This window comes from Nesoenas mayeri (assembly GCF_963082525.1).
Source record: "Nesoenas mayeri genome assembly, chromosome: Z".
NCBI lineage: Eukaryota > Metazoa > Chordata > Aves > Columbiformes > Columbidae > Nesoenas > Nesoenas mayeri.
This window is the reverse complement of record NC_137542.1, coordinates 47083201-47108601: the sequence shown is the minus strand read 5'-3', so window position 1 is coordinate 47108601 and position 25401 is coordinate 47083201. Positions and strand designations below refer to the sequence as shown.

The 25401-nt window shown below is 34.3% G+C and overlaps 1 protein-coding gene across 3 annotated transcripts in view; it reads left to right on the top strand.

Moving 5' to 3' along the window:
• The window catches only part of CEP120 (centrosomal protein 120), a 39220-nt gene that overhangs the window by 2032 nt on the left and 11787 nt on the right, over nucleotides 1-25401 (top strand). Inside the window, exons 3-19 of one of the 3 annotated variants that reach the window (XM_080361957.1) lie at nucleotides 538-652; nucleotides 1461-1602; nucleotides 3665-3813; nucleotides 5011-5208; nucleotides 7396-7623; nucleotides 7868-8075; nucleotides 9109-9216; nucleotides 10466-10643; nucleotides 12905-13054; nucleotides 13895-14077; nucleotides 16295-16391; nucleotides 16479-16631; nucleotides 17330-17410; nucleotides 17899-17991; nucleotides 19547-19708; nucleotides 23270-23392; nucleotides 24872-24970. In XM_080361957.1, coding sequence (XP_080218083.1) covers nucleotides 538-652; nucleotides 1461-1602; nucleotides 3665-3813; nucleotides 5011-5208; nucleotides 7396-7623; nucleotides 7868-8075; nucleotides 9109-9216; nucleotides 10466-10643; nucleotides 12905-13054; nucleotides 13895-14077; nucleotides 16295-16391; nucleotides 16479-16631; nucleotides 17330-17410; nucleotides 17899-17991; nucleotides 19547-19708; nucleotides 23270-23392; nucleotides 24872-24970 — 2467 coding nt within the window. Of the gene's footprint in view, nucleotides 1-537; nucleotides 653-1460; nucleotides 1603-3664; nucleotides 3814-5010; nucleotides 5209-7395; nucleotides 7624-7867; nucleotides 8076-9108; nucleotides 9217-10465; nucleotides 10644-12904; nucleotides 13055-13894; nucleotides 14078-16294; nucleotides 16392-16478; nucleotides 16632-17320; nucleotides 17411-17898; nucleotides 17992-19546; nucleotides 19709-23269; nucleotides 23393-24871; nucleotides 24971-25401 lie in introns of all 3 variants that reach the window. The other 2 variants (XM_080361956.1, XM_080361958.1) reach the window with 2 other exon arrangements.

The window sequence follows — 25401 nt, the reverse complement described above, 5'->3', positions numbered from 1 at the left end:
AAGATTTCCAAAACTGTCATTTGGTTTTGACTGACAGATTACAGCATTGCCTCTGTATTTTCAAATATATTAAAAAGGCCATATTATTTTTGATTTTTAATGAGAGAAAAATACATTATGATAGACACCTTATCTATGCATCTAAGTATAGTTAGGTGCTTTGCACAAAAATCTATTGCATAAGTCATGTTTTTTAGCTACCCTCATAAGTGAAATTCCAGTTTCATGTAACGTACAGTGCTTATTTCTTGTACATGAATGAGATTGAATTTATTTGTCACTAGTGTCTTTTTAATTGCACTTGGGACTCTGTGAGACTCCAATGTACTCTTCTTACAAAATTAATCCACTTGTTAGTTCTCTCACTTAGTGATGAAATTTTGGTATGTTCAATATAAACTCAATTTTTCAACTACTAAAATTAGTTACATAACAAATCTTGTATCATTGGTCTGCTTGAAACTTGTGAATTATTTTTGTGAACTGACTGCAGGGATAACTTTTACACTTTGGATTTCAACTGAGTTGTTCTTTCAGGCTGCAGCGTACGCCTATCAAACTTCAGTGTTTTGCATTGGATACTGTAACTTCAGCTAAAGAGAATATAGGCTATATTGTACTTGATTTAAGGGCTGTGCAGGAAAATAAACAGGTATGTTATTTGGTATAAAGCTTTAAAAAATTTGCATTTTGACAACAGTACTGTTACGGATAGAATTTGTATTAAAGCACAGCGAAAACTTTTTTTTAGAGGAGAAACATCTTGACTCTTAAAAGAACATGGACAAATTAAAATACTTTTGTACTAATCTTGCACTTCTGAATTTGAGAATTAGAACATTTGTAGGGCAATACTTTTAAGCAATTTTACAAATCGATGGGATTGTCCAAGCAGTTGTTATTGAGCAATTTGAGTCTCCATCATGAGTCTCAAGCTGTTTTTTTAATAGGACTCTGTGGAAGATGTTAGGCAGTTAGAAGTTAAAGAAAGCCACATAACACAGCGTAAACAAAATGCAATTGTTTATATAAATTTAATTAATCAATTATGTTGTGCTTGATCATAACTCTGATATGAGTCGTTAGAGGACTTTGTCTTATTTTGACATCAAACTTTTTAAGAATTTGTGAACCATGTAATTTACCGTGCACTTTCAGTTTGGAACTAGAAGATTTTATCTTCTAACCAAAGATGTATAGCATATTTTTCTTGCTAACTTGTTTACTGTACAAATCAGGGGAAGTGTTCATCTGGTCTTCCAGGAATCATTCTATAAAAACATTTAATATAATAGTGCACTCAAATCAGAACAGACTTCTGGAAATAAAAACCAAGGTATATTTTTGTAGGTGATAAAGTAGAAATGCTAGAGCATGTATATTTTTTTCTTAACAATATTATATTATTTTCTTGATTTTTTTTTAATGCTTTTTTCAAATTTTTGTTTTTAATTATATAGACACCAAAATGGTATCCTCTGCTTAGTAACAAGTACACCAAATTTAAATCTGAAATACAAGTAGGTGTTGTGTTGGAGACTGATTCAAAAGCAATGGTTGATGGTTTTAAAGCAAAGGAGGCACCCCCTAGAGAAGGGAAGGGTAAGTAACATAATGTCTCTCACTTGGAATTAAAAATGTTTCTGTGCTAGATGAACATACCACTGTTGCAAAGGAGTTGTTTTGCATATCAAGAGAATTTTAATTTCATAGTATTTCCAATGCAAATTCTTTACAGCTGATTAATGTACCTTGTAGTAATAACTTTACAAGGATTCTTTATTGTGGTAACAGTGTGACTTTCAGGTGGACGGTGTCATGAACCAACTGGCCTTTAAAAGAAGAATCAGGGACTCATTGTTTACTCCTCTGGCCATTTTACCAGGGCTTTAAAAAATCTGTAGTAGAAGAAATAAGAAAGGAGCTTCTTTACAGAATGCATTTTCAGTAGTTTGATGTTGGAATTACAAAGTAGTACCATATTTCATTTGTTGGGTAGGCTGCTTCTCTTTTCTGATAGGTTTTTTACCTAACCTATATCATTCACTACTTAAATAATTTTCTAATAAGTGTTTTTTTTAGTAACATCTACTTTAACTGTTGGGACTCGTTCAATTTCTGGATTCTCTTGTACATACAAAAGTGATTAGTGAAATTTACTACCTCAAATATTAATGTGCAGTGCTTTTCAATTAGTTTTTGTATCTGGATTTTTTTCTAATGCAAGTTAGTAGTTTAGAAAACAAAACCAACCTTTAGAAATTTTATTAAAAGACTTCTAAATCAAAACCAGATTTACCTCTCCCCTCATTCCCCATCCAAAAGCCTATCTACTTCATTTCTAAAAACAGGCACTGTTACAACTCACAGATTTTCTCCTAGTTATCTTATGATACTCTGTGTTCTTGACCTGAGAGTAGCTTTTCCCTCATTCTGAATTTGTCATCTGCTTGTCATGATCTGTGGCTGTAGTTTTGTAAAAATGAAGTGGTCAGTGGCAGTAAGTGTTTTTTAAGGTTTCTGGCCCAAACTTTGACTTGACTGCATTACAAAAGTGATTAAGGCAGCATTGAAGTTCCAGCGTAATAATTTAGCTTACACCATTCTTTCAGGTTCACAACAAAGCAGAGGAATTTTGCATTCTGTAAAGCTTGTAAAGGAGGCAAGGAACTAGTGTAAATAATTTATTAAGATGCACTTCCCTTTTGATCTTTCTGCCCAGAAGTACTCCCACTCCTGCTGACGCTGGCAGAAAATACAATAAATCCCTTCTGCCTTCACCCAGCACTGTCTTCCACTTCTAATTGATTCAATCATGTTTGGTTGCTTTTCCCATTCTTCTGTCATCTCAAGATTAGTCAATACCATATTTAGGCAATGGAGGAAAACAAAAGTATAGATTTTTGCAGATTTAAAGTTAATGTTCCAAGCACTGGGTATGGCAAAACTAGACTACCCAGTACTCAGATAGTTAAGGAGATGTTTTCATTTTAGGATTCATGCACTGTGATTTTGAGGTTTTCTCTGGTGGGGTATTTTGGGTTTTTTCCCTTCATTGACTGAAGTGGTCTAATGTTTCCAGTGTTTGAAATGGAGCCTTTTGGTTCAACACCAAAAGGGGCTGTGTGATTGTTACTATTTGGTGTAACTTGAGGTGCTGTGGAATGTATTGAGTTACTGGCACTGTACAGTAGAAACTAGTAAACCAGAATACACTGGTTTATGCACTTAAGACTTTAGGTGAAAAATATATAAATGAAACATTCCACAGGTCTGTGGAATGAGACATCATACTTCTTTCAACAGTTGAACAGATTGTCATATGCAGTTAGTGTCTTTCAATTCTTTAATGAGTAAAATAAAGACATGATAGAATCCAACATAATGAAATAAAGTTTGGGTCACTGTAATGTTACTCACTGTAATATTAAATAAAAATAGGCACTAGCATTCTGTCTAGCATAATGTTCAAAATGACATCTGTGCCCCCTGAATAGAAATTAATTTCCGGGTTTTTTTGGTAGCTATATCTAAGTATACTTAGGGACTATTTTATTTTGAAATGCTTTGGAACTAGGCATCAGTATCTTTGCTTATTGTAAGATTCCTGCAGTGATTAATAAGCTCACAAGTTACTTACAATTTTTTTTTTCTTCTCTCTTAGCACCTGCCCTTCTTTCTGCACTAGACTCTAAAAGTATTGTACCAGTCTTGAATGAAGAAGAGGGCTATCATCAAATTGGACCAGCAGAGTATTGCAGAGACTACTTTGTCTTGTCTGTAACTATTGCATTTGCCACACAGTTGGAACAGGTTTGTTTCCTTGCTATGTGTCGTTCTTAAGCATTACTATCCTATGTTTGTATTTTCACCCTCTCATTTATTTCTAGTTATGATTTTTTTATTGTCTTGTAAGTTTATTGCAATAAATAGGCTTGTCCCGTAATGAAATAATATAATATACATTAATTTTAATTTTGAAACTTTATGTAATATTTGCATGTCAAATTACAGGTGAAAGACCAGCATTCTTTTGGAGCACTAAAATTGTATTTACTTTAAATGAAGCACTTTTATGAAATGTATACCTTTATATTGCAATGTAGTATTAGAAGTAGGTGTATGGATAATATCAGTCATACTGAAGTTCAAACAACATGAAATACCTTTCAAATCCATAAGATATATGAAATAGTAGAGTTTGTGTTGCCTAAGGGAAGGACTTAGTAGCTAGGGTGAAGTGCCATGCTTATGTGATTATTTCAGCTTTAGACCTTGGGTACTGTGTTTACACTGTGCTGTACCACACTGGTACACATTGTCTGATTTAAAAATATAGGTATGCCTGAGTTACTGTGAAAGTAATGACTCCAGGCTGACATGATTTGAATTGATCTATAGCTCATGGTGTATGATGAACTCTTTAGTCTTTTCACCTTTTTTTCTGAGAAAATAATTTTCCATGTCAGAATTATAGGGCTTGGTAAAGTAAATCTACTGTGATCACTCTGGGGTAGCTTGTGCCTTTTTAGGCATTTCACTCACAGTTGCAGTGACTACAGGCTGAGGTACCTGTTTCTCGCTGTTCCAGTGTTTTATTCAATTGCCTATGTTATTATATAACTCAGTATCTAATCTGCATTGTTTGTTTACACTGTAAATATTTTGTGGAAGCACTGCTCATTTCTGAATATTTAAGCAATGCCTGACATTATTGAATATATCATGTCAGTTACAGTCCTTGGTGCTGATAAATTGTAAAGTTAGATCAAAATGGGTCACTTTGGAAGTTATTGGTATACTTCTAAAGAAGGGTTGGTTTGTTTGTTTTTTAATTCAGTTTAAGTATCAAAGTTTTTATTTTATATGCGTAGTGGAAGCTAGGATTTAGGTCAGCTGCTCAGTAGTTTGAGATCACTTTAAGCTGTTTGATTTCCGAGCTAATGCTTAAGGATTACTGTAACTGCACGTTAATGAAGGAGATACATTCTTCTCTGCATCTTTTTTTAGTTAGTTCCTAGTACTATGAAACTTCCTGAACGGCAGCCCGAGTTTTTTTTCTACTATTCATTACTGGGAAATGATGTCACAAATGAACCTTTCACTGATTTAATTAATCCAAACTTTGAGCCAGAAAGAGCTTCAGTTCGAATACGTAGTACAGCTGATGTCCTTCAAGTTTATCTTTGTGCACAGTCAAAGTTGCAGGTAAGCTGATTCTTCTCAAGTGTGAATGAAAATAAATAATGAAAATAGATAAATAGAATATGGCTCAAGCTGGAACTGGAAAGCATTTTTCTTAACAAAACTAGATTGTATTATAGTATTTTAATCTCAAATATAAGTTGATTCTCATGTTGATAGGAGGGAAACCTTAGAAGCAAGTTTCCCAGTTCAGATGGAGTGCAGTCTCTTTAGTATGGTCACCACAGTAAGCTGTGTTACACATTATGATAAAAGGTATTATGGAAACATGATATTACAAGGAGTTAAGGTGGCATTCTCAAGAGCTTTGAACTCTGGGACTTACTCTGCAATCAGACCATCTGTAACCCACAATCCTGCTTGTGCTGCTTGTGATAACCTCACCCACACCAGCTGCTCAGGTCACACTTGCCTAAAATCACTGTCCTCAGCACTCTTTTTGAATAATAAAGGGGATCTGGCTTTTTTCCTGCTCTGTAACCAAATGCTATTTTTAAATATACTACAATGCTATTTGGGCTGTTATGGGGTATTGCTTATCTTTAGCTATGCCTTTAAAGTGGGGCATGGTTTAGTGGTTGAGTTGCCAGTGTTAGGTTTACAGTTGGATTCAATGACCTTAAGGGTCTTTTCCAAACTAAATGAGTCTATGATTCTGAATATTGAGTAGCACTGAAATGGTTTCTGGTGATCTGTGTCTGGCTCACACTTAAATCATTGTAAAACAAGAGAATTTGGTTGAGGATAGTATAGGGTTTCTAATAACATAGCAGGTAAATAAGACAGTGGTAGTTATGCAAAGTAAGTGTTTGATCTGGACTCTTTTGAACTTGTTTCTCTACATTTGTACAGACCATTCTAGTTTTGTTACCCAGGTTAGTTTAAAAATGTTTCTGGTTAAATCTTAAATTGTTCAGATTTTTTTGTCTCAATTTTAAATATTTTTCTTATGACAGCTTTTGGACAAACATATGCACTGATGTGTTTGGAATTTAATCTGTCTATGGTCCTGAAACTAAGTATTTAATGTAGCATATATTATATATATGTGCACATTCGGGGACTTATGTATGTTTTCATCATGTTAAAGAATGACTTTTTGAACAAGAGTTGTCTTGAAGTCAGATCCACATCCGGTTTATGGTTTTCTTTCCAACTTCTCACTCAGCTTCTTAACATTTAGGATATAGGATCAGAGCACTGTGTTCTGATCCTTAGTATATATATAGATATATATATATTTTTTTTTTTTTTTTTACAAAAACGAAGGTTTCTGTTGTAAAAGGTGCCAGCTGCCAGACAAGGGTGGGTGTGTATGTGTATATATATGTGTATCTTGTATGATTGTATTGGTATATATGTGTATGTGCATATATATACACACCTAGGCCTGTATTTTGGCAGTTGACACCTTTTAGCATTAAAGTCTTCGTTAAGTGTAATAAATATTAAGGATCAATATACAGTGTTCTGATTGTCTAAGACAGAATTGAAGTGACTCTTACTTGGGAAAGAGCAAGTTGGTATGTAAGTTTCAAAAAGTAATGCTTACTGAGGAAAATAAATTACACTAGAGTGTGTTGGGTTTTTTTAAGAACCTTTTCTTACTTGGGTGGAAGATATTAAGTATTATCATAAATTAGTATAGAAAGTAGTATTAGAAAGTATTATTATACTAAGCTGTGGAAGGAAGAAGGATTTGAGTCAAGTTTTGAAAAAGGGAAAATGATTCTTGACAGGAATTAAGAACAGTTATTTAATTTCAAAAATCCTTGCTATTTAAGTGGTGTCTAAATGTATACACAAAGGCTGAGCTTTCAAGTAACTTTTTTTCTTTACGTTGCAGTCACATATTTTATATGCCTATTCAGTAAGGGTAAGAATCTGTGCTATGTTTAGAAGTCACAGGCTATTGAATATTTCAGAAGGGATAACATGACACAGATCCTCAGAAGGGCAGTGCGGGGATCTGCTGCTGTGCTAACACTGGGCAGTTCCTACCTGCTCAATACTGAAATTTCATCGCTGTTTTCATATTGCTCAAAACACTTGTTCTCAGCATAGAGGGACTAGACTAGGGATGATCAGTTTACTAAAGGTAGCATAAATATAACAAATTAGAGGGTGAACAGACAGCTTGAGTGGAAACGCGCATGGCAGTTACTTTCTAGCACTCTTGTATGTACACAGATCCACCTTTGCTGTGGGGACCAGTCTCTTGGAAGCACTGAAATACCACTTTCTGGACTACTGAAGAAAGGAAATGTGGAGATTGATCAGCACCCTGTGGCAATAGAAGGAGCATTTGTCCTTGTTCCACCCAATAAAGCTAAACAGAAACTGCCACAGTTGCCTCTGGATATGGCTCCTACTATTGGGGTATCTGTAATTCTGCAAAGGGAGAGTACAATTGCCCAGGTATAGCTTACTCACTTATTGTTGGTTTAGACACTGTTGCACAGTTTAATGTTAAAATACAGTATTTCTAGGTCATATTTGAAGATGTAAAAGAAAACTGGAAAGAAAAATTTGCATTATGTGTATAATCCTTTTATTGCTTTACTTTTCTATGTCAGAAAAATAATCTCAAACTATAAAAATGTTGTAGGCAGAATTTCAGTATAAGCCATCATCAATAAGACAACTGTGTCACTTTACTCAGCCTTTGATTCCCTTAAATGCTCAAGTGAAACCCAAACAACCGCAGGAGAAAGTTCTTTCACCTATTAGTGGAAAAAAAGAGGGCCTGCAGCAAAGATCCCAGAACGTCCCATCCCAAGATGACCACTCTTCTTCAACAGAAGATGAAGCAACAGAAAGTGAAGTGGAAAGTCTTAAGTTTGAAAAAAGCATGAAACCAAAGCAAAATGGTATGTGGTATACAGTTTTTTTTCCTCAGTTGTCAAGTATGGTCTTCTGTCATGTACTACTCACTTATGGTGATATATTTCAGGCAAGTAATAATTATTTCCATAAAACAAATAATAAAAGGAGAAAAAAATGTTGTGATTTGAACATGGTGGTTGTTGACAAACCTTGGAAGAGCCAGATTGGGGATTTTGTAGTGTGTAGTTTACAAGTGATACTGATGGTCATCAGCTTGATAAATAATACCAGACATGTTTAGAATTCCCTGAATTTGAGAGTGGGAAGGTTCATTACAATAGGCTTGAAGAAGCTGACTTGCTTAATGAGGAGATGAAATGGTCAAACATTTACATTTATTAAACAGGAAGGCAGAAGGAATGTGGGATTTTTGTTATTTATAAGGAATTGACTATGTAGATAATAAATTGTGAAAAGAAACTTTCATACTATACAGATTTCCAGGCAACACCAAGTATCTGATTTTCTTGTTTGTTTATTTTTACACTATCCTTTTGTAGGGACATGGTAGCCTGCATAGCCTTCTATTACTTCCCTTGATTTGTTTTTGTTTTGGGGACTGGCTTGGTTAAAAAGCTGAAGAAGAATAAGAGATGAGAGAGGAAGAAATACTGTAATGGTAGAGTAAAGCTCAGAATAAAGAATATTAGTTTGCCAAACATTACTAAATATACATCTTAAGAGATGGTTATGAATAAGCTGAATGATTATTTTTCTGATTTGTATTACTGGTTTTTTTTGAGATTGGTCCTAAAGACAGCCAGTTCTGTAGAGGAAAATCTGTGTCTTAGGATTTGCTCTCAGGATTTGTCTGATAATCCTAACTGATCTTAACTGAGCAAGGATTAAGTCCTTTATGTGGAATGTATCAAGAATAAGTATTGTGAACCCAGCAGCTGGTTCGAATCAGCAGTTAAGAAATCTAGGATTGTGCTTTTTTTATTCATAGTAATAATAAGTTTACAATTCTCCATTTTGGTAAGGTGTAAAATATATTATTTCACGTTTATCTTTCAGGGCTGGTGACTGAGTCTTGCCAAGAGGTTAACAAGTATACTGAAGAGCTTCCAGTTTTTACATCACAGAGCACAGCTAAGACACCTCTGTCAGATCTGCAAAATTCCAGTAATGTACAGTTTATCTAATTTAGTACATTGAATGAAACTTGAGTATGTTAGCAACTTAAATGACTTAACAGTAGGCTGATTTTTGTTCTCTTGTCTGTCACAGCCTTAAACTCCTAATCAATCTTTCATTACATCAAGCAATCTAGTTACGTTTTATCTGAATCACTGAAAATTATTTCATTACTATGTTGTGCTAACTAGCTGATATTGAAATATTATTGTTTTTTCTTTTTTCTTCTTTATATTGTGACTGTTAATGCAAATAAAACACTCAAAAACAAGCAGGTAAAATAGTCAATGCTAGCAATGATGTATTTTTAAAAGTATCAAAAATGGAAACACTTCAGATATTTATGAAGAAAGAGAGTCAGAACAACTAGCACTTGAAAAAGGTAGTTGCGTTGATCTCTGACAGTTTCTCTGACTTTTTTCTGTTTTACTATCTGGACACCTTGTTTGTAAAACTTGTAGTTTGACCTTTTACACTTAAAGAGCAGTATTGGGTTCCAGTGTAAGGACTTGAGAAGCCTGGATGCAATTGGACAGGCACTCACTGTAGCTTCTGCTTCCTAAATTGTAAAATATATGTCATGGTAGTTGGGTTCTAATCAAAGGGCACAAACAAATGTGCTTTACAGAACTAGCTAGAGCATTTTGGTTTATTTCAAGTGTTAAACATCAGCTTCGGACCAGTAGTTGATGCTGTCTTACAGGACCACTGTAACTGACTTGATGCTCTGTCTCTTTCAGTCCCAAAGTAAAGAGGTTATTTAATTTTAAGCAAACCAAGTTACTGCAAATGTTCGGGTTTTGGCTGTTTTTTTGTTGTTGTTGTTAGCCCCCCTCTTCTGCATGCTCTCAAGTTGGCTAGGAACAATTCTGTGTACTTTTGAAACTGAAGTATTATAGCAGCCTTGGGAGGCATTTGATATCTTGGGGTTTTGTGCAAACTTCTTTTCCCTGAGAAACTTACATAGCTCTGAAGATTAATTAAAAGGAAAAAATATTACAGTATCCGTTAAGACTTAAAGCATGTTGGGTTTGGTGTTTTTTCTTTGGAAGCAGTAATTTACAAACAGAATAGCTGATTTTCATAACATTGGCTTATATTACAGGGAATTTAAATCTCTTTGGCAAGCAGCCTATCTGTACTTGCATTTAAAATGTGAGACTTGTCTTTAATATATTTTGTTATTTGTGGCAGAAGAAATTACTAAAAATACACACATTCTCTTCTGTGTTTTCAGCTCATAAGGGTCCAGTAGCTGCATCTCAGCCCAACCCTGTGGGTGCATCCAGCTCTTCTGAGCCTGTGTCAGCACAGAAAATTGTCATTCCAGCAGCCTCTCACCATTTTTGCTTTTCAATAGACTTGCGAAGTATCCGTGGTCTGGAAGTTGGTTTTCCAATACATTGCATTTTAAGGTACAACTTAGTTTTGTTCATCTTATTCTTGGTGATAATGGTACCTTTCTTTTTAATGCAAAGCCTTCATAAGCTGAATGATTGGTGGCAGTGTGCTGCCTGATGCCTTTTGCCTTTATGTAGCTGATTTTCAGTAGCAGAATACTTTGAAATGTTCATCACTAAAATTCTGACCATTACAGCATTAAAGATATTTAACACTTCATCTGCACTGTAATTTGTATAAAATCTCATCTGAATATTTGAGCTCAGACAATGCAGATCATCATTCAGTCCTTAGAGAAAAGGAGGATTTTTTGTCTCTCTACTTTCTGGCTACTTTCCCAGCTGATCGAATAAGTGATTTCTGTAGCTTTCCATGTCTCCATCAAGAACTCCTTCTAGCATTTTACTAGGAGACAGATGACCTGCTTTGTGTGTGATAGTGAATCTAAAGTAAGCACATTCCAATCTTAAAGTGAAGAAACGTTGTAGTAAATCCATTATCATTCTGAGAGGTAATATCAGGGTTTTTTTGTAGTCATTGCATAGAAGAAGTAAAGCTTAGTAGGGAGAAGTAGCATATTTTGTTACATTAATTTGTGAGTTACAAAAAAAGACAAGATTTTTGGATACATGAGTTTTGTGCTTGGAGTAGAAGTAGAAAACTAGCAGTGCTGGTTTGGAACGTTTCCTTAGAGATTAGTTTGTTGCTGATGTCAATGTGAAAGAAAATATGAGAGCAGATGTTAGCTAGGAGGTGAATGCTAAGTTAGAAGAATAACAACAAAAAGATGAAGGACCAATTAAATGTGAGGATATTGAAACTAGTATCTGTCTGCATGTTGGGTGTTAGGGTTTGTCTTAACATTGCCAGTGAGGAGAGAAGCTTTTTTTTTTTCTATCAGCTTGTTTTGGTTTAGTTTTTCCCTAGTGTTTTAAGATAAAGATTTAATAGATACAGTGAGATTTTTTTTTTAATAAAAATCCTGCTTTGTGGAATATTAGTTATTAATGACATATGTAAATTCAGTGGTTCATAGCAGTTTTTACAGTTTGCCTTCTAGTTTCCATTAGGGCCCTTGCACGTGATGAAGCCATCTTTAAATGGTAATTTAGTTTGAGGGTTGAGTATTTGTGGCTGTGGAAGTGCATGTGCATTTGCTTTACATTTGTTGTGATAGTTTGGTTCAATATAGTTTTAACTGGTCACCGGGAAGTCTATTTGTGTTAATGATTCTTGGAGTTTAATCTTTGATTGAACTAGGATGAAAAGGCAGGGTTGGAGTGGAGTATTTTAGAACACAACTAATACAGATTACATAATTGATGGTTTTCTGTATAGTCTATATAATTAAATAGTATGTGGAAAACAACACACAATAAATGGAATTTTGTCACATAAAAGCTTTTTCACATAACATTCCAAAAAGTAATGCTTCAGTGAGAACACGTTTTGCTGTTTCATGCACTTCAGTTTTTATAGTTAGTTATGAATATGGCAAGAAACTGAAAAGGAGAAACATCCAAACACAGAATGCTAAGAAAAGTTACAGGGTAAAAAAATCGCATTTTCACTGTATACACCTGGAGCATTATTTCATTCAAGTTTAAACAAGCTCTTTAAGTAGCTCTGCACAAACACTTGAAGTATGGAATTTTATGAGTGGCAGCATTTGATGTAGCATTTATTTTATTAGTAACTTAGCTGGCAGCTGGCATCATCAATTTGAGCAAAGCTCAAGAGATTCTTAGCCTCCTCTCTGTAGTTTATCATACACTGAATTGTGTCAGTAGAGCAGTACAGGTCTCTTTGCAAATCATGTTGGTAAAATGGTTCATCTTTTTGAATCGAACCGTTGGAATTAAAAATTAAATACTTCAAAAGTGACAGAAATTTTCAAATGGTTCTGACATTGTATATATATATATATATACATGTATACTTAGTTATGAATTATTACATGTTAGACTAGGCTTAGCTGTAAATACAGTTATAAATGTTCTCAAGTAGCCATCTGCATCTGAATATAATATTCCTTTCTCTTATTTCTCTGCTTTCTTTATATAATAATTGTGTAATTTTAATGAAATTTGAATTGATAGTGTTGTGAACATACAGGTTTTTAAAGCTCTTTTGTCAAAATAACAGGAAATATAAATGAAGCTGTATCAGTGCTTCAGTAAAAGCTGTCTAAATGGGTTTTCTTGTAGAAGGTATATGAAAAAAATATTGATTTATTAAATTATTGTTTGCTTGACTTTGTTATTGTTTCTGTTAGGTACTCGTACCCATTTTTTGGCAGCGCAGCGCCTATTATGACAAGCCCACCTGTAGAAGTCAGAAAGAACATGGAAGTTTTTCTTCCACAGTCCTACTGTGCATTTGACTTTGCAACCATACCTCATCAGCTTCAAGATACATTCTTCAGGTGATAACTTGCATTATTTTTAACTTAATTACACTTTCTCTATTTTTTTGTTTTAAATGCAGTCACAAGTTCAAATGTTTTACTTAAGATCATTAGTTTGAGAATTTTGTAAAGATTCCATGTGTTAATGCCAACATGTATTTAATACACTGCCTTTCCAGTTTCTCTATTACTTACATTTAAAGTCAAGGACTATAAAATTCTTGTTTTTCTCTTGAGTACGTATGCATGGATCATTGCATACAGAAACAAGTGCTGTTGTTGTAGGTTGTAAAAGGTTGATAGCATTGTTTTAACAGAGCATTACTTCAAGTGAAGTAGGTAAGTTTTTCTTTTTAATGCACAATGACTATTGGATATCTTTGAACATGTTAAGTATGTAGGAAGTACACTGAGGGCTATGACACAATTTTCCCAGTAGTTCCACTAGTTTACAATAACTGGTTAAGATGTGAAATAAAGAACCATCAAAACAGTGGTATTTTTTTTAAAGAATAGGTGGAGGAGCTGTATTCTGTGAGTGGCAGTGACTAAAACTTATTTATAAATGAAGATGACCTAGGTCTCTTAAGATTATTCAGTCCATCACTTTCACTGCAGCGTTGTTCTTTCTAATAATTTGAGACATGGATGATAATCTGATGAAAGTGAGTAAGTGATAGAGAAGATGCAAAGTCAGTCTCATTGCTCTGTGAGTGAGGGGCATCTAACTGTGTGACAAATGTGACCATCACTCATGTGGGAAGTTACTTGAGAAAATGACTGCATGTTCTACAAAAGAATAGGAATGCTTTGTCTTTTGTGTTAATGCCTGACAGTAAAATCACTTCTTTATTTCAGATTACCTCTGCTGGTTGAATTGTGGCACAAGGATAAAACAGCTAAAGACTTACTTCTAGGAGTGGCGAGACTTCAGCTTTCAAATGTTTTGGCTTCAGAAAAAACCCGGTTCTTGGGTGGTAATGGTGAACAATGCTGGCGTCAGACTTGTAATGAAACAGTCAGTGTCACAGCAGCAGAAGGGTAAAACTATTAAAAAAATGATTTCTTCTCTAGCAAATTTTGAAGAACTGTTTGCTTAGTATTTCCCTGAGAAGGGACAAACTTCCTGTTTACCTCTTTGACTAGGTAAACCAGGTGCAGAGTACTGCAGTATGGGGGTGAGAGTAGGCATCCAAGAGATTAAAAGTTAAATTTCCACAGGCATATTGTGCAATCCCGCACCATTACTAAGGTCATCATAATTAACCTTCATATAATCACAACCTTGAGTAAGCTTCACAGACAGATTAAAGAAATAAATAATTGGAAAAAATGTTACTGAGACACTTCTTCAAGTTACTTAACAATTACAAAAAACTCATATTTCAAAAAACAGTTAAGAATTTGTCCACAATATTCTTTTTGATGCAACTGACTTCGTGAAAGTTAAGAGGACAGATATATCCATAAAGTGAAGAGGTTTCCTGTTTCAGGATTATTCCCTGTGATAGTAGCAGGGGTTTGAGCTTGTGTACATCAGGAGAAGAAGCAGTGTTATTAGTTAATATTCTGTCTGAAGATAGATGTTCATTTACATAGAGGACTGATGTTCTTTTTTTATGTATATGAAGAAACTGAACTTATAGTTACTTCTGTCCTGTGTCCTTGTTGAAGATGTAAACTGTGCTAGCAATCAGTGTCTAGACCCTCATCTTTTTCTGTGTCATGATGGAACTTGATTATGCCTTTGGAAATAAATGTATTCTCTGTTAAGACCGAGGTAAATTTTAAACCTCTAGTCCCACAGATAATTAGAAAGTGCTATATTTGACACACAGGAAGCTTCAGGTTACTGACACAAAGACTGATATCCCCACTTCCTCCCAAATTGAAAGAAAATTGACTTGGTTTAAATTTTTTGGTGTGAAAGCCAGCACAGCCTGATTTGTGGAGTTACTTTGTGATCCTGCTGTACATTAAGGTTCACACTTTCACCAATAAGGTTTGTTAAAATGAAACCTAGTTTTGCACAGAATAACCACCAGATGGCATTCTAAAAATGTGATCAGGTATCTGGATATTACTGTGCTAATAATACCTTCCTGGCTTTGGTATTGTTGCTGAAACATTCTTTTTACACTGATATGTTGAACTGACTTAATTACACAGATTTCTAGGGTCAACTACCTTGAATTTTGTTTTGTTTTTTAATCAATGACTGGTAGAAAGTTATCAGAATTTAATGCAGTAATTTATGTTAACTTATGTGAAGTACGAATGTTTGTAGTTTTGGATTTTTTTTCCATTGCAAATAACTCTCGAAGATTTCAGCGTCGTAAAAATACTTTACAGAATTTCTGTGGAAACCACACACATAGTTAATTCCTGCAGCTTTTGCTTGCAAATTGCTTGATTCTTAATTCTACAGCTTCCAGGCTTCCATAACTGAAATGGTAGTTTTGTTTCTGGCCAGGTATGGGCCTACACTGCAGTGTACTTTCACGTTCAACTGGTGGTAACTTTCAGTTACATGACTTATGCGGATTCTTTCTCTTGATATCTTTTTGTGCAGAAAACTACCTTTGTTTACTACAGATGAGACAGGCAGAGACAAACTCTTCTACTTAAGCAGAAACTGCAACTAATTTCAAATGAATTTATTAAAGTATCTATTATCTAGCCATTTTTTCACTGTACAAGAGCAGGTAGATGTTTAACTTCTAATGGAATTAAAGCTGTCAGTTCTCTGAGCTCTGTGGTTTTTGTGTAATCTAAGGGTGGCTTACCACACATGATATTGTGAGTGACTTCTTATACTGTGGATAACTGGAAAGTTACTATTAACATTTAGAAAAGCAAGACTAATGAAGTTCATGGAATATCTTAGAACAAAGTCAGCAGCAATACCTGTATTCAACAGATATTTGTTAAAAAGATTTAAAACGGCAGGTACAACTTTAACATTCTCTTGTTACAGATAAATGTTGATTTATAGCAAGCTGTTAGTTAAATAGCTTCCCAATGACAAGTTATCTGCTAAAGTCAGAAAAATTATTGTAGATCTGTAAATCAATCCCTAAGTTAAAACATTATACGTGGGAGAACATGTTTTGGCTCTTCTGTAGTCAGCTGTTAGTCTCTGAACTTACATGGAACCTTTTTGCACTTCAACTTTGCTGTTTCATGTGTGTCTTACATTTTACTTTCTTTGTTTTTAAGACTGTTTTCATTAAAATAATATTCTATTGCCGTTTATAGGTCAGGCAACAGAGTAGCAGAGCTTTCATATGCTATCACTTTGGAAGACTATGGGCTTGTGAAAATGCAAGAAGTTTTGGTGTCAGATTCTTCTCAAGTAAATGTTACATAAATCTTACCCTTTTTCCTTTGAACACTGTGAAAAGTTACATTTCCTGTTAAAAATCTACTGTTATTGTATCAGTGTGTAGGTGCTGGTCAACAACGGCATGTCCCTCCCATTCAGCCTCGTTGTGCCCCAGAAAACCATCCAGAACCTCGAGAAACTCTTGAATACAAAGCAGCGTTTGAGTTAGAAATGTGGAAGGAAATGCAGGAGGACATTTTTGAAAATCAGGTTTTTAGTCTTTCTGTCTGTTTTCTAAACTGCATGACTACCAGCAGAATTGATCAGAGAAATATTAACTGCATCTTTCTTAAACTTTGCCAGTGTTTCAAACTAAATTTTACTCGTATAGAATATTGAAACTTCAGATGTACACAAATATCCTTCATACTCTTATGAAATAAGTTTAATAAGTTTAATTCTTTTCTGTACAGTGACTGAAGTAGTGAAATACAGAATACTCCACAATTTCTCCTTACTTTTTATGAAGAACAGTAGATACTTGAGGTTCAGATTATTTATGTTAAATATTAACACTGCATTTATTTTCAGTCAAAATCCGTTACTGTTTCTACTCTTGAAGTCATTCTACTGTTGAAGTAATGTTAAGTGTTTGTAGAGTTGCATGCTTCTTTTCAAGAGATACTGAGAATCTAGTATTTACTTGTTACAATATTTTTCTCAAACTTGGGCTACCTTTTCATTTTGTGCTCAAGGGTAAGACATTTCTTTCACTGTCAGAATCATAGCTTGAGTTATATGAATCAGTGTACAAAACTTAGTTTTTAATTATTTTGCTTCAAGACTTAGTTCTGCCAGTGCTCTCTCCTTTAAAGTTGCACTTCCAACAATATTGATTTGTTTTTCTGCTTTGGGTTTTTTGGGGTTTTTTTTGGGTTGGGTTTGGTTTTTTTTTTAAGCTTAAAAAGAAGGAAATGGCTCATATGCAAGCACTTGCAGAAGAATGGAAGAAAAGAGATAGAGAGAGAGAAGCATTAGTGCAGAAAAAGGTGAGACTCATTCTTACACTTGCTGAAAATCTCATTATAAATCTTATATCACTATAAAATTTGAAAAATACTTCATAACTATAAAATAGAACAAGGGGCCTGTGGTTAGTCTTCACACCTGCTGGTGTGCATGTATCTAGTCTAAAGCAGTACAAAAAAAAAAATAAAAGTAGCCCTTAGTCATGGAGTACTTGTTAAAATCCTTTAAATTAGTTTGCTGTCTTTGATAGCTTTTTAACTTTATCTTTCACTTGCTTGGTCAAAAAGCACTTCTACAGCCCAGCTGTGCATGGTAACCTGTTAGCCTTCATTATGTTAGAAAGAAAGGCTCTCTATCATTAATTCTTCATTAAGAGCTGGAATTGTGTGTTATATGTAAAGTTCCAAACAAAAATTGTCAGTATTTTATACAATTGCAAGAGTAAATTCTCTGCCTGCCTAAAACATTATTTCTGTTTCAAGAGAAAACCAAGCCTTTGTTCTTTTAGGTAACAGAATATACTGTTTTGGAAGAACAACTTCAGAAAACTCTGAGAGATCTGGATAAGCGAGAAAGACAGCTTTTTAGTGCTGAATCAGAGGTAAAAAGTGGTCATTTTAAACACAGAAATAACTCGTGCTGTTTCTAAGGTTTGAGATTTCATAGAGACAGTTTTGACCTGTGTGTAAGAACTGAAATAACTTAATCCATAGTGGTACATAGAGGAGCGCTAAGAATTTAAGCTAAGTTTTGTTACAGCTATACTTTTTTGCTGAAATACAAATTCAGTGAACTTTTAAATAGGTTACTAGAATTACAAAACTGTATGTGTTCTATTCTTAACAGAACTAGTATTGGTGTAGACATTTATATAACACTAGCATATCTCCGTTTTAAGTTTAGTGCTGTCAGGTGAACACTGTACTTGTTTGCAAGAATGCCTTACTTCAAACAGTAATTACTAGATTAACCATTGAAATAGGAGGTGACAAGGATTGCAGGGGGGAAACTGCAGATGTACTGCAATTTGGTAGAGTTTTGTTTTGTTTTAAGGTGACAGGGCCAAAGAAGATCTAGGAGAAACTAGTAGGTACCACTGTTTCTAGGACTTGCTGAACACCCTCAAGATGAGGAAGTGGGGTGTGGCTCCTCAGGGAAGCTAGTTGTATGAAAAGAGAACATAAACTGCCTATTTTTGTACTGTAGAATGAACTCAATACATTGGAGTGAGCATTAAATCTCACAGTGATTTAGCAGTGCAACAGCTCAGATTAATCTTTATCACATTGGTCCCTCCTGTGGTTGTGAACAAAGTTAAGAAAGTTCCCAACACAGGGACTGGTTGAGCCTGAGTCTTGGTCTGTACTCAGGCTGTCTGTACCACTCAAGATGCAGTTTGTGCTGCAAATAGTGTCTGACTTTACCTTTAACATCTATGCAAAAAATCTGATGATTAAGTTTGGCCAAATGCATTTCAGTCTGAGTAAAAGTATTTATTTTGAATCTCATACATGTTTGTCTCAAAACTTTCTGTAAATTTAGCGACATACTGACTTCAGGGTTTAGAGATAACAAAAATCAGTGGATTCCAAAAGTGTCTAGACAAAATGATGTAGGATTCATTTTGCAATTACACAGTTTGAGAAATGGGCTGTTGGGGGAAGTTTCTGTTCAGCTAGCAGTTATCTGGGCCAGTGAAGTCTTTCTAAAAAGTTTGAGTATGTCAAGGACTTGTGTTCCTGTTTAGTTCAATCAGAAATTCTTTCAATATGCTCAGTTTGAAGAATGCAGTCTTGCAGATCTTAAGACTTCTTGGCTGTAGCTGTGACATCACTGTTTCTGCAGTAAAGGGGTATATTTAGATTTTCATTTGTAGTAGAAAGGTGGATATATATATTGTCTTTATCACTCCCATATAAGAAAGTACAGTTGAGATACAGATTGATGTTTTTACAATAGTTAAGGAAGGGTATATATGTAGCCCAAATACAGTGGTTTGCAGGTCATTAGTTAAACTGAAAGGCAATAAAAGAGTACATGGCAAACATATATATAACAATTTTTTTTCTGTCATGAACAGCAGTAACAGTTGTAAGAAAGGCTCTTAGAATAAAGCTTTTGCACCTATGGTTTAATATAAATGTCTCATTTTTAAGCTTCAAAGAGTAAAGAAGGAGTTGCAAGCAGAGCATGAACGAAAGCTGCAGGAGCTACAGGATTCTGTGCGGCGAGCCAGAGAAGAATGTGCACACCAGGTTGAGCTGGAAAGGTCAAAAATCAAACAGCTGGAAGAAGACAAGCTTCACTTACAGCAGCAGGTAAGTACACTTAAATGTTCTGCCTCAATTATTTACTTATTGAAGTAAGCATTTTTTTAAAATTAGTATACTAAATTGAGCAATGGGTTTGAGGCAAGTCTATTCTGGCAACTTTGTAATAAACATTTTATCTCTGTGGTTCAGTGGGCGGCTACCTGCTGGGATCCATCTCTGTCAGTCTTGCTCAGTAGTAGGGCCAATTTTCAATGCAGTGGTAATATATTATTTTTTTAACACTGAAAATCAATCTGCAATTACAAATATACACTACATATAGAACCTGAACAGCAGTATCTATTTCAGTAACTTAATGAGTTGTTAGCAATTAACATGTAGCAAAATATTTAGGTAGCTTGACTATGCAGTTTGTTTTATTCTTTCAATTGCAAAAGGGTATTTCTGTTATCCTTATTGGGGTGGGGGAGGAATTATCTTGTTATTGTGATATTCTATTCTGAAAGTAGTAGTTTCAATAAACTGAGAAAATTTCGACTGCATTCTTTTGTAAGCTAGCTTTTGCACTAATGACAAGGTTAGTCTAGCTATTTTTCTTGACTGTTAAAACATACTGTAAAATTTCAAAAGTTAGTAGTAGCTTTTTTAAGCAGTTACAATGTTAGAGATTTCATTTGTTGTTAAGTAAATTACATCTTAACGTGTGAATGTTTTTCAAAGTACTTGGTTTATGTAAATGAATTACTTTGTGTTTCATCTCTGATATCTGATAGTGATAATCCCAAAACAGCTCTGAATGTTGAAGAACTGTATCAGCCAAATGCATATTTTTGTATTAGGAAGAGTCGTGCTGGGGTTTTGTGGGTTATTAGTTCAATATTAAATACTGGTATTAACCTACTTTTCATGTCAGCATATGTTGATTACAGTACAGTACTTTTTAAATATAGCTAATACAAAAAGTGCTGCTAATCTTGGATATTCTACTGAACAATCATTGAGATTAGCAGCTTCAAACTGCAGAATGCAATCCACTTCAAAGTAGTAAGTGGATCACTTCTGTGTTGTACATGTGGGGAAGCTACCAGTTTTGTACTGGTCCAGACAAAATAACCAATAGTTCTTCAGGCTCAGACAACCCAATGCCACCACATAGGAGTCATCTTTCAAATTCATTCTTTTGACTCACTCTTGTTAGCTAGATTTTTTTGTATTCAGATCAGACATATTGTATCAGACCAACGATCCGGTTAGCTCCACATTCTGTTGCAGCAATGGTTGCATTTAGGGGGCAAGAAGATAAAGTTAAACAATGAGGAAAACAGTTTTGGTATATCAACTAATATCATTAAGAGTTACATATACGCTTAGCCAGAGGAAGCATTTCATATTTACTAAGCATTAGTGAAAGCATTCTTCATGAACTCATCTGATCCCTTTTGAAAAGTATTTCTATTTCTAACATTGCAACATCCTGTGTCAGTGAGTTCTGAGATTCCGTTTTGTTGTATGTTTAAAAACTCTTGTTCATTTTAAGCTTGTTGCTTAGTAATTATGAAGAATCCTTTAGTACCTGTGCTACATGCCATTCCTGATTGCTCAGGTGTCTCTCATAGCCCCTCCTCCAAACACAAGCCCTGCTATATTTTGTTTTGCTTAGTATGAAGGCCATTCATTATTCCAGCTGATTATCCTAGCTGTCTTTCTCTCTGTTGTTCCTGCTATTGTGAATCTCGTGCTTCAATATGAGGTGATCATTACTCCATATTCTGCATAAGACAAGCTTTTTTTCTCTTGCATTGCTGGGCAGGGTTTTGTTTGTTTGCTGTGGAGTCTTGCCATAGGATGGTTCCCTTGGTAATGTCCACAAGCAGAAAATTTCTGTTTCTACTAGTTCTGATGGACCTCTTTTTTTACCTTTTTGGGTGTGGGTGTTTGTTTGGTTTTGGTTTGTTTGTGTTTTGTTGTTTTTGTTCTTTAACAGGGAATGTTCTGGAGTAAATTACAATAGTTCTAAACAATATCTTTTAATTTATTCCTTACCTTTTAAGATGATGTGTCCATACATGACTTTCACTCTTGAATTGTAGAATTCTCTAAAAATCTAACCTATCTGGAGGTAAGCCACACTATGTGCAAGACAAGACCCTTGAAGCATCCACCTCGAAGAATATCACTCTTCCTGAATAAGGAAGCTGTGCTTTATTTGTATTATACATGTGGTTCCCTAACAGTCCACAACCTGAGGTCTTATGAGAAATTCAATTTTTGTAAGTGTTTTCAGAACCAAACAAGAAATTAAACATGATTGTAGAAGTTCTAGAGAGGCCTGGCATTTTTCATAGCTAAAGTAGTTAGTTACTTTCTTTGGCATCGTGTCTGTATGTCTGCTTTAAAAAGAAATTGGTAAAAATTGAAAGGTGATGGACAATAGTGTCATGTCTTTTGTCTAAGCTGGCTATTGCGGTTATATGTGAAAAGTGAGTTGTGTTTTTGTATTGCTCCTTAGTACGGTGTTTGCTTTCTTACATCAGTTCTTTAAAAACAATATTTGTAAAAAGCAAAATTTTGGAACAAAAATAGAGGTGACCCAATTAGGAGATCCAAATAATTAAAATATTTATGTACTGATAGAAGAAGTTGTGAGCTTTGAAACATAAGTTAATTATCTGAAGCATTTTCATCCAGTATTATAAACTGTTGGATACAATACATGGAAATACTTGCTTTAACTAGTTGGACATAAATACAAGTGGAACATTTGGGATCATATTCTGTGATGGAATGCATGAGTTCCATAGGTGTATTGTGGTATTTATAGTTGAATAATATTTAATAGAAGCAGAACATATGCTACTCTTAGAAAATATCTTATTAGAAATTTGTAGTATTTTCATATGGTATGATGAAAAGATCCTGTTAAACATTTGATTTACTTAAATACTTTGCTACAAAGAAACTATGTATTGGCATTGGTTTTCAAATTACCCATTTTAAGAGGAAAAGCAAAGCTTTCATTATAAAATCTTCATGAAACGGTAGAAGTACACAGTGAGGGCAGAGGTACATAGCATTAAGTCATTAGTCACTGAAGTCTTTCTACTTCAGCCTTTCTTCTAAATCATTATTTGGCTGTACAAAGTATTAGTAGTTTCCTCTTCCAGACATTCCTAAATAAGTTATGCTGGTGAAACTGAGTAAGTAAAAAAATTCATGTAGTATATAAAACTGTTGGCTTTGTTTAAAAGATGTGTGTAAATTTAAATAGTTTTGTTTTCTGGGTTTCTTCTGCAAGTCATTTTAGAAATGTGAACAGTAATGTTTATAAATCCTGATCTTCTGTATATGAGGGCAAACTTGTTTTTTCTTTCCAGTACTGAGCAATGATTCTCTTTAAAATTTCTCCTATTAAAACATTGCTGTATGCCATCATCAAGAAATCATTAATTCCAAATGTGTAGCTTTCAGTGTCTGTTCTATATCAGATAATTGACAGTAAGATATTTGTTCCAGGGACTAAAGAGTAACTGAAGTTCCGTAACCTAATTCCTTGTCTGTGAATGGGTTTTTCTGCTAACTTGCATTATATCTGTATCTTTAATGTAGCTTTATGAAGCAGAAACTAAACATAAAACTTTGGAGAAGGAGTTCCAACAATACAAAGAACAGCAAAATAGTAAACCAGAAATCCAGCTACAGTCGGAAATAAATCTTCTCACTTTAGAAAAGGTATCTTGGATTTTTCTAGTCTTTGAAAACTGTTACAATTGTCTGTTCACTGATACAGAAGTTGTAGAATAATATTGCATGATAAACTGGTTAATTTCTCCACTTTGTTTTACTTTTTTCAACAATTTCTTCAGACTTTAAATATTCAGACACAAATAAGGCCAACAGTAGGCTTATTTCTATAGAGTAAGCAGAAATGCTAGAGGCTTACGCAGGGAAAAACCTAACCTATATCTTTAAATTGCTTCCAACTTGATTTATCCTGAGAACTATGAGCATTCTGTTTATAGAGCTAAATAAAGATGAGGATTTTCTTGTGAGGATTGATTTAGACTGGTATTCCATTATCTGCATTGTTTGGGTTTTTTATGAAATATTTCTGAAAAGAGATTGTGTTCTTATCATTGGGATGAAATCACTGTCATGAGTTCATTTCTTAGAAATTGTATGTGCCTTTTGTGGAGGATATTTTGCTTAATTAAAACCACAGATATGGACATTTAATGTTCAGAATTATTGTGAGATTTGAGGCAAATTATTGACTGAATAAGCTGGAAAAACATGCACCAGTCATCTTGGCATGAAATACCATGTTATATCACAAGTCTACATGTTACTGTATGCTTGAATAGCTTCTCATAATGCAAGCAAATAATTCAAAATATGCTTCTGTTTCTACAGACTTTTAAAACGCTTAGCCTAAATATTTTTTTTTAAATTTTTGTTACATTTTTAAAAAGTCAGTGCTTTAAGATCTCCACAAATGTAATAGTAAATATTTTTTTTATCTGATTAAAAGAAAACATCACTGCCTCTGAGTTAAGAATGCGTAATTTCTTGGGTTACTGTGTTCTGTGTGCTTCATAACTCTTCTCATTTGCCTTTTAATACTGATTTTTTTTTTTGCACAGAATGCAATGTATTTTTAGTCTGTAACATTTTTAAAAATATTTATGTCGATAGTAAGATCAAAGATTCAGACCAGATACACAGTTTTAAAAGAATGATTTGAACAAATGTCTATTTCAGAGAAATAGTGTAGCACGTATCTTCCATCAGCTGCAGGAAAGAAAAAAATCTACACACCTTTTAAAGGCAAGATTTATCCATCAGTGTTTCTGTTAAATTAGTGTTTATAATCTTGCTTTGAAAAAAAAAAAAGAGCAGGGGGGTGCAGAGGGGAAGGAGTTGCTAATTTGAGAGTCTTAAATTTAAAGGTTATGTCAGCAGATTTAGTGCTAAAAACTTATCTTTTTCTTTTTGTATAGACGGCTATCCAATAAAAATAAGGCTATATTTTAAACAAGAAAATGTTCATGTGCCATAATATTTATGTTATCTTATATGACAGCTTTGGATGATGTTGTATGCTGTGCTACATAAACACGTTTCTTAAACCAGACCCTTTGTGTATATATATCTTTCAGTTATTATTACTGCTGTTATTGCTTCAGCTGATATGATTTTAATTGCTTTTAGGTTGAACTTGAAAGAAAGTTAGAGTCAGCTACCAAGTCAAAGCTCCACTACAAACAACAATGGACGAGGGCTTTGAAAGAACTTGCAAGGTTAAAACAGGTATGCATGTTTTCTTTAGTCGTACGAGACAACCAAGTTAATGTAGTGTTGGAAGCTACTTGTAATTGCTGTTAATTAGTGGCAGTTTTCATTTTATTAGTGTTTGTCTTTACAAAAGTAAAGCTTTGAGCTACGCTTACTACGAAAATTAGAATAGCAAAGCTGGTTTGAGTTCGACATTGAACTCGGGAAAGACCAAGGCTCAAGTTTGCAAAGGCTGGCATAGCTAAAAGCAGGTGTGATTCAAAAAAAAAGTTTATTAATCTCATTACCAATAATGCTCAGTTGGCACTTGTGCAGAAGATATTTTGCATCTGTCCCAACCGTCGTGGTCAATTACAGTCCTAACTGTTCTGTATTTTAATTATAAAATGAATGAGGAATAGAGATGAGAAACAGATCTTAGCTTTTAGAAACAAGAGGTTAAGGTT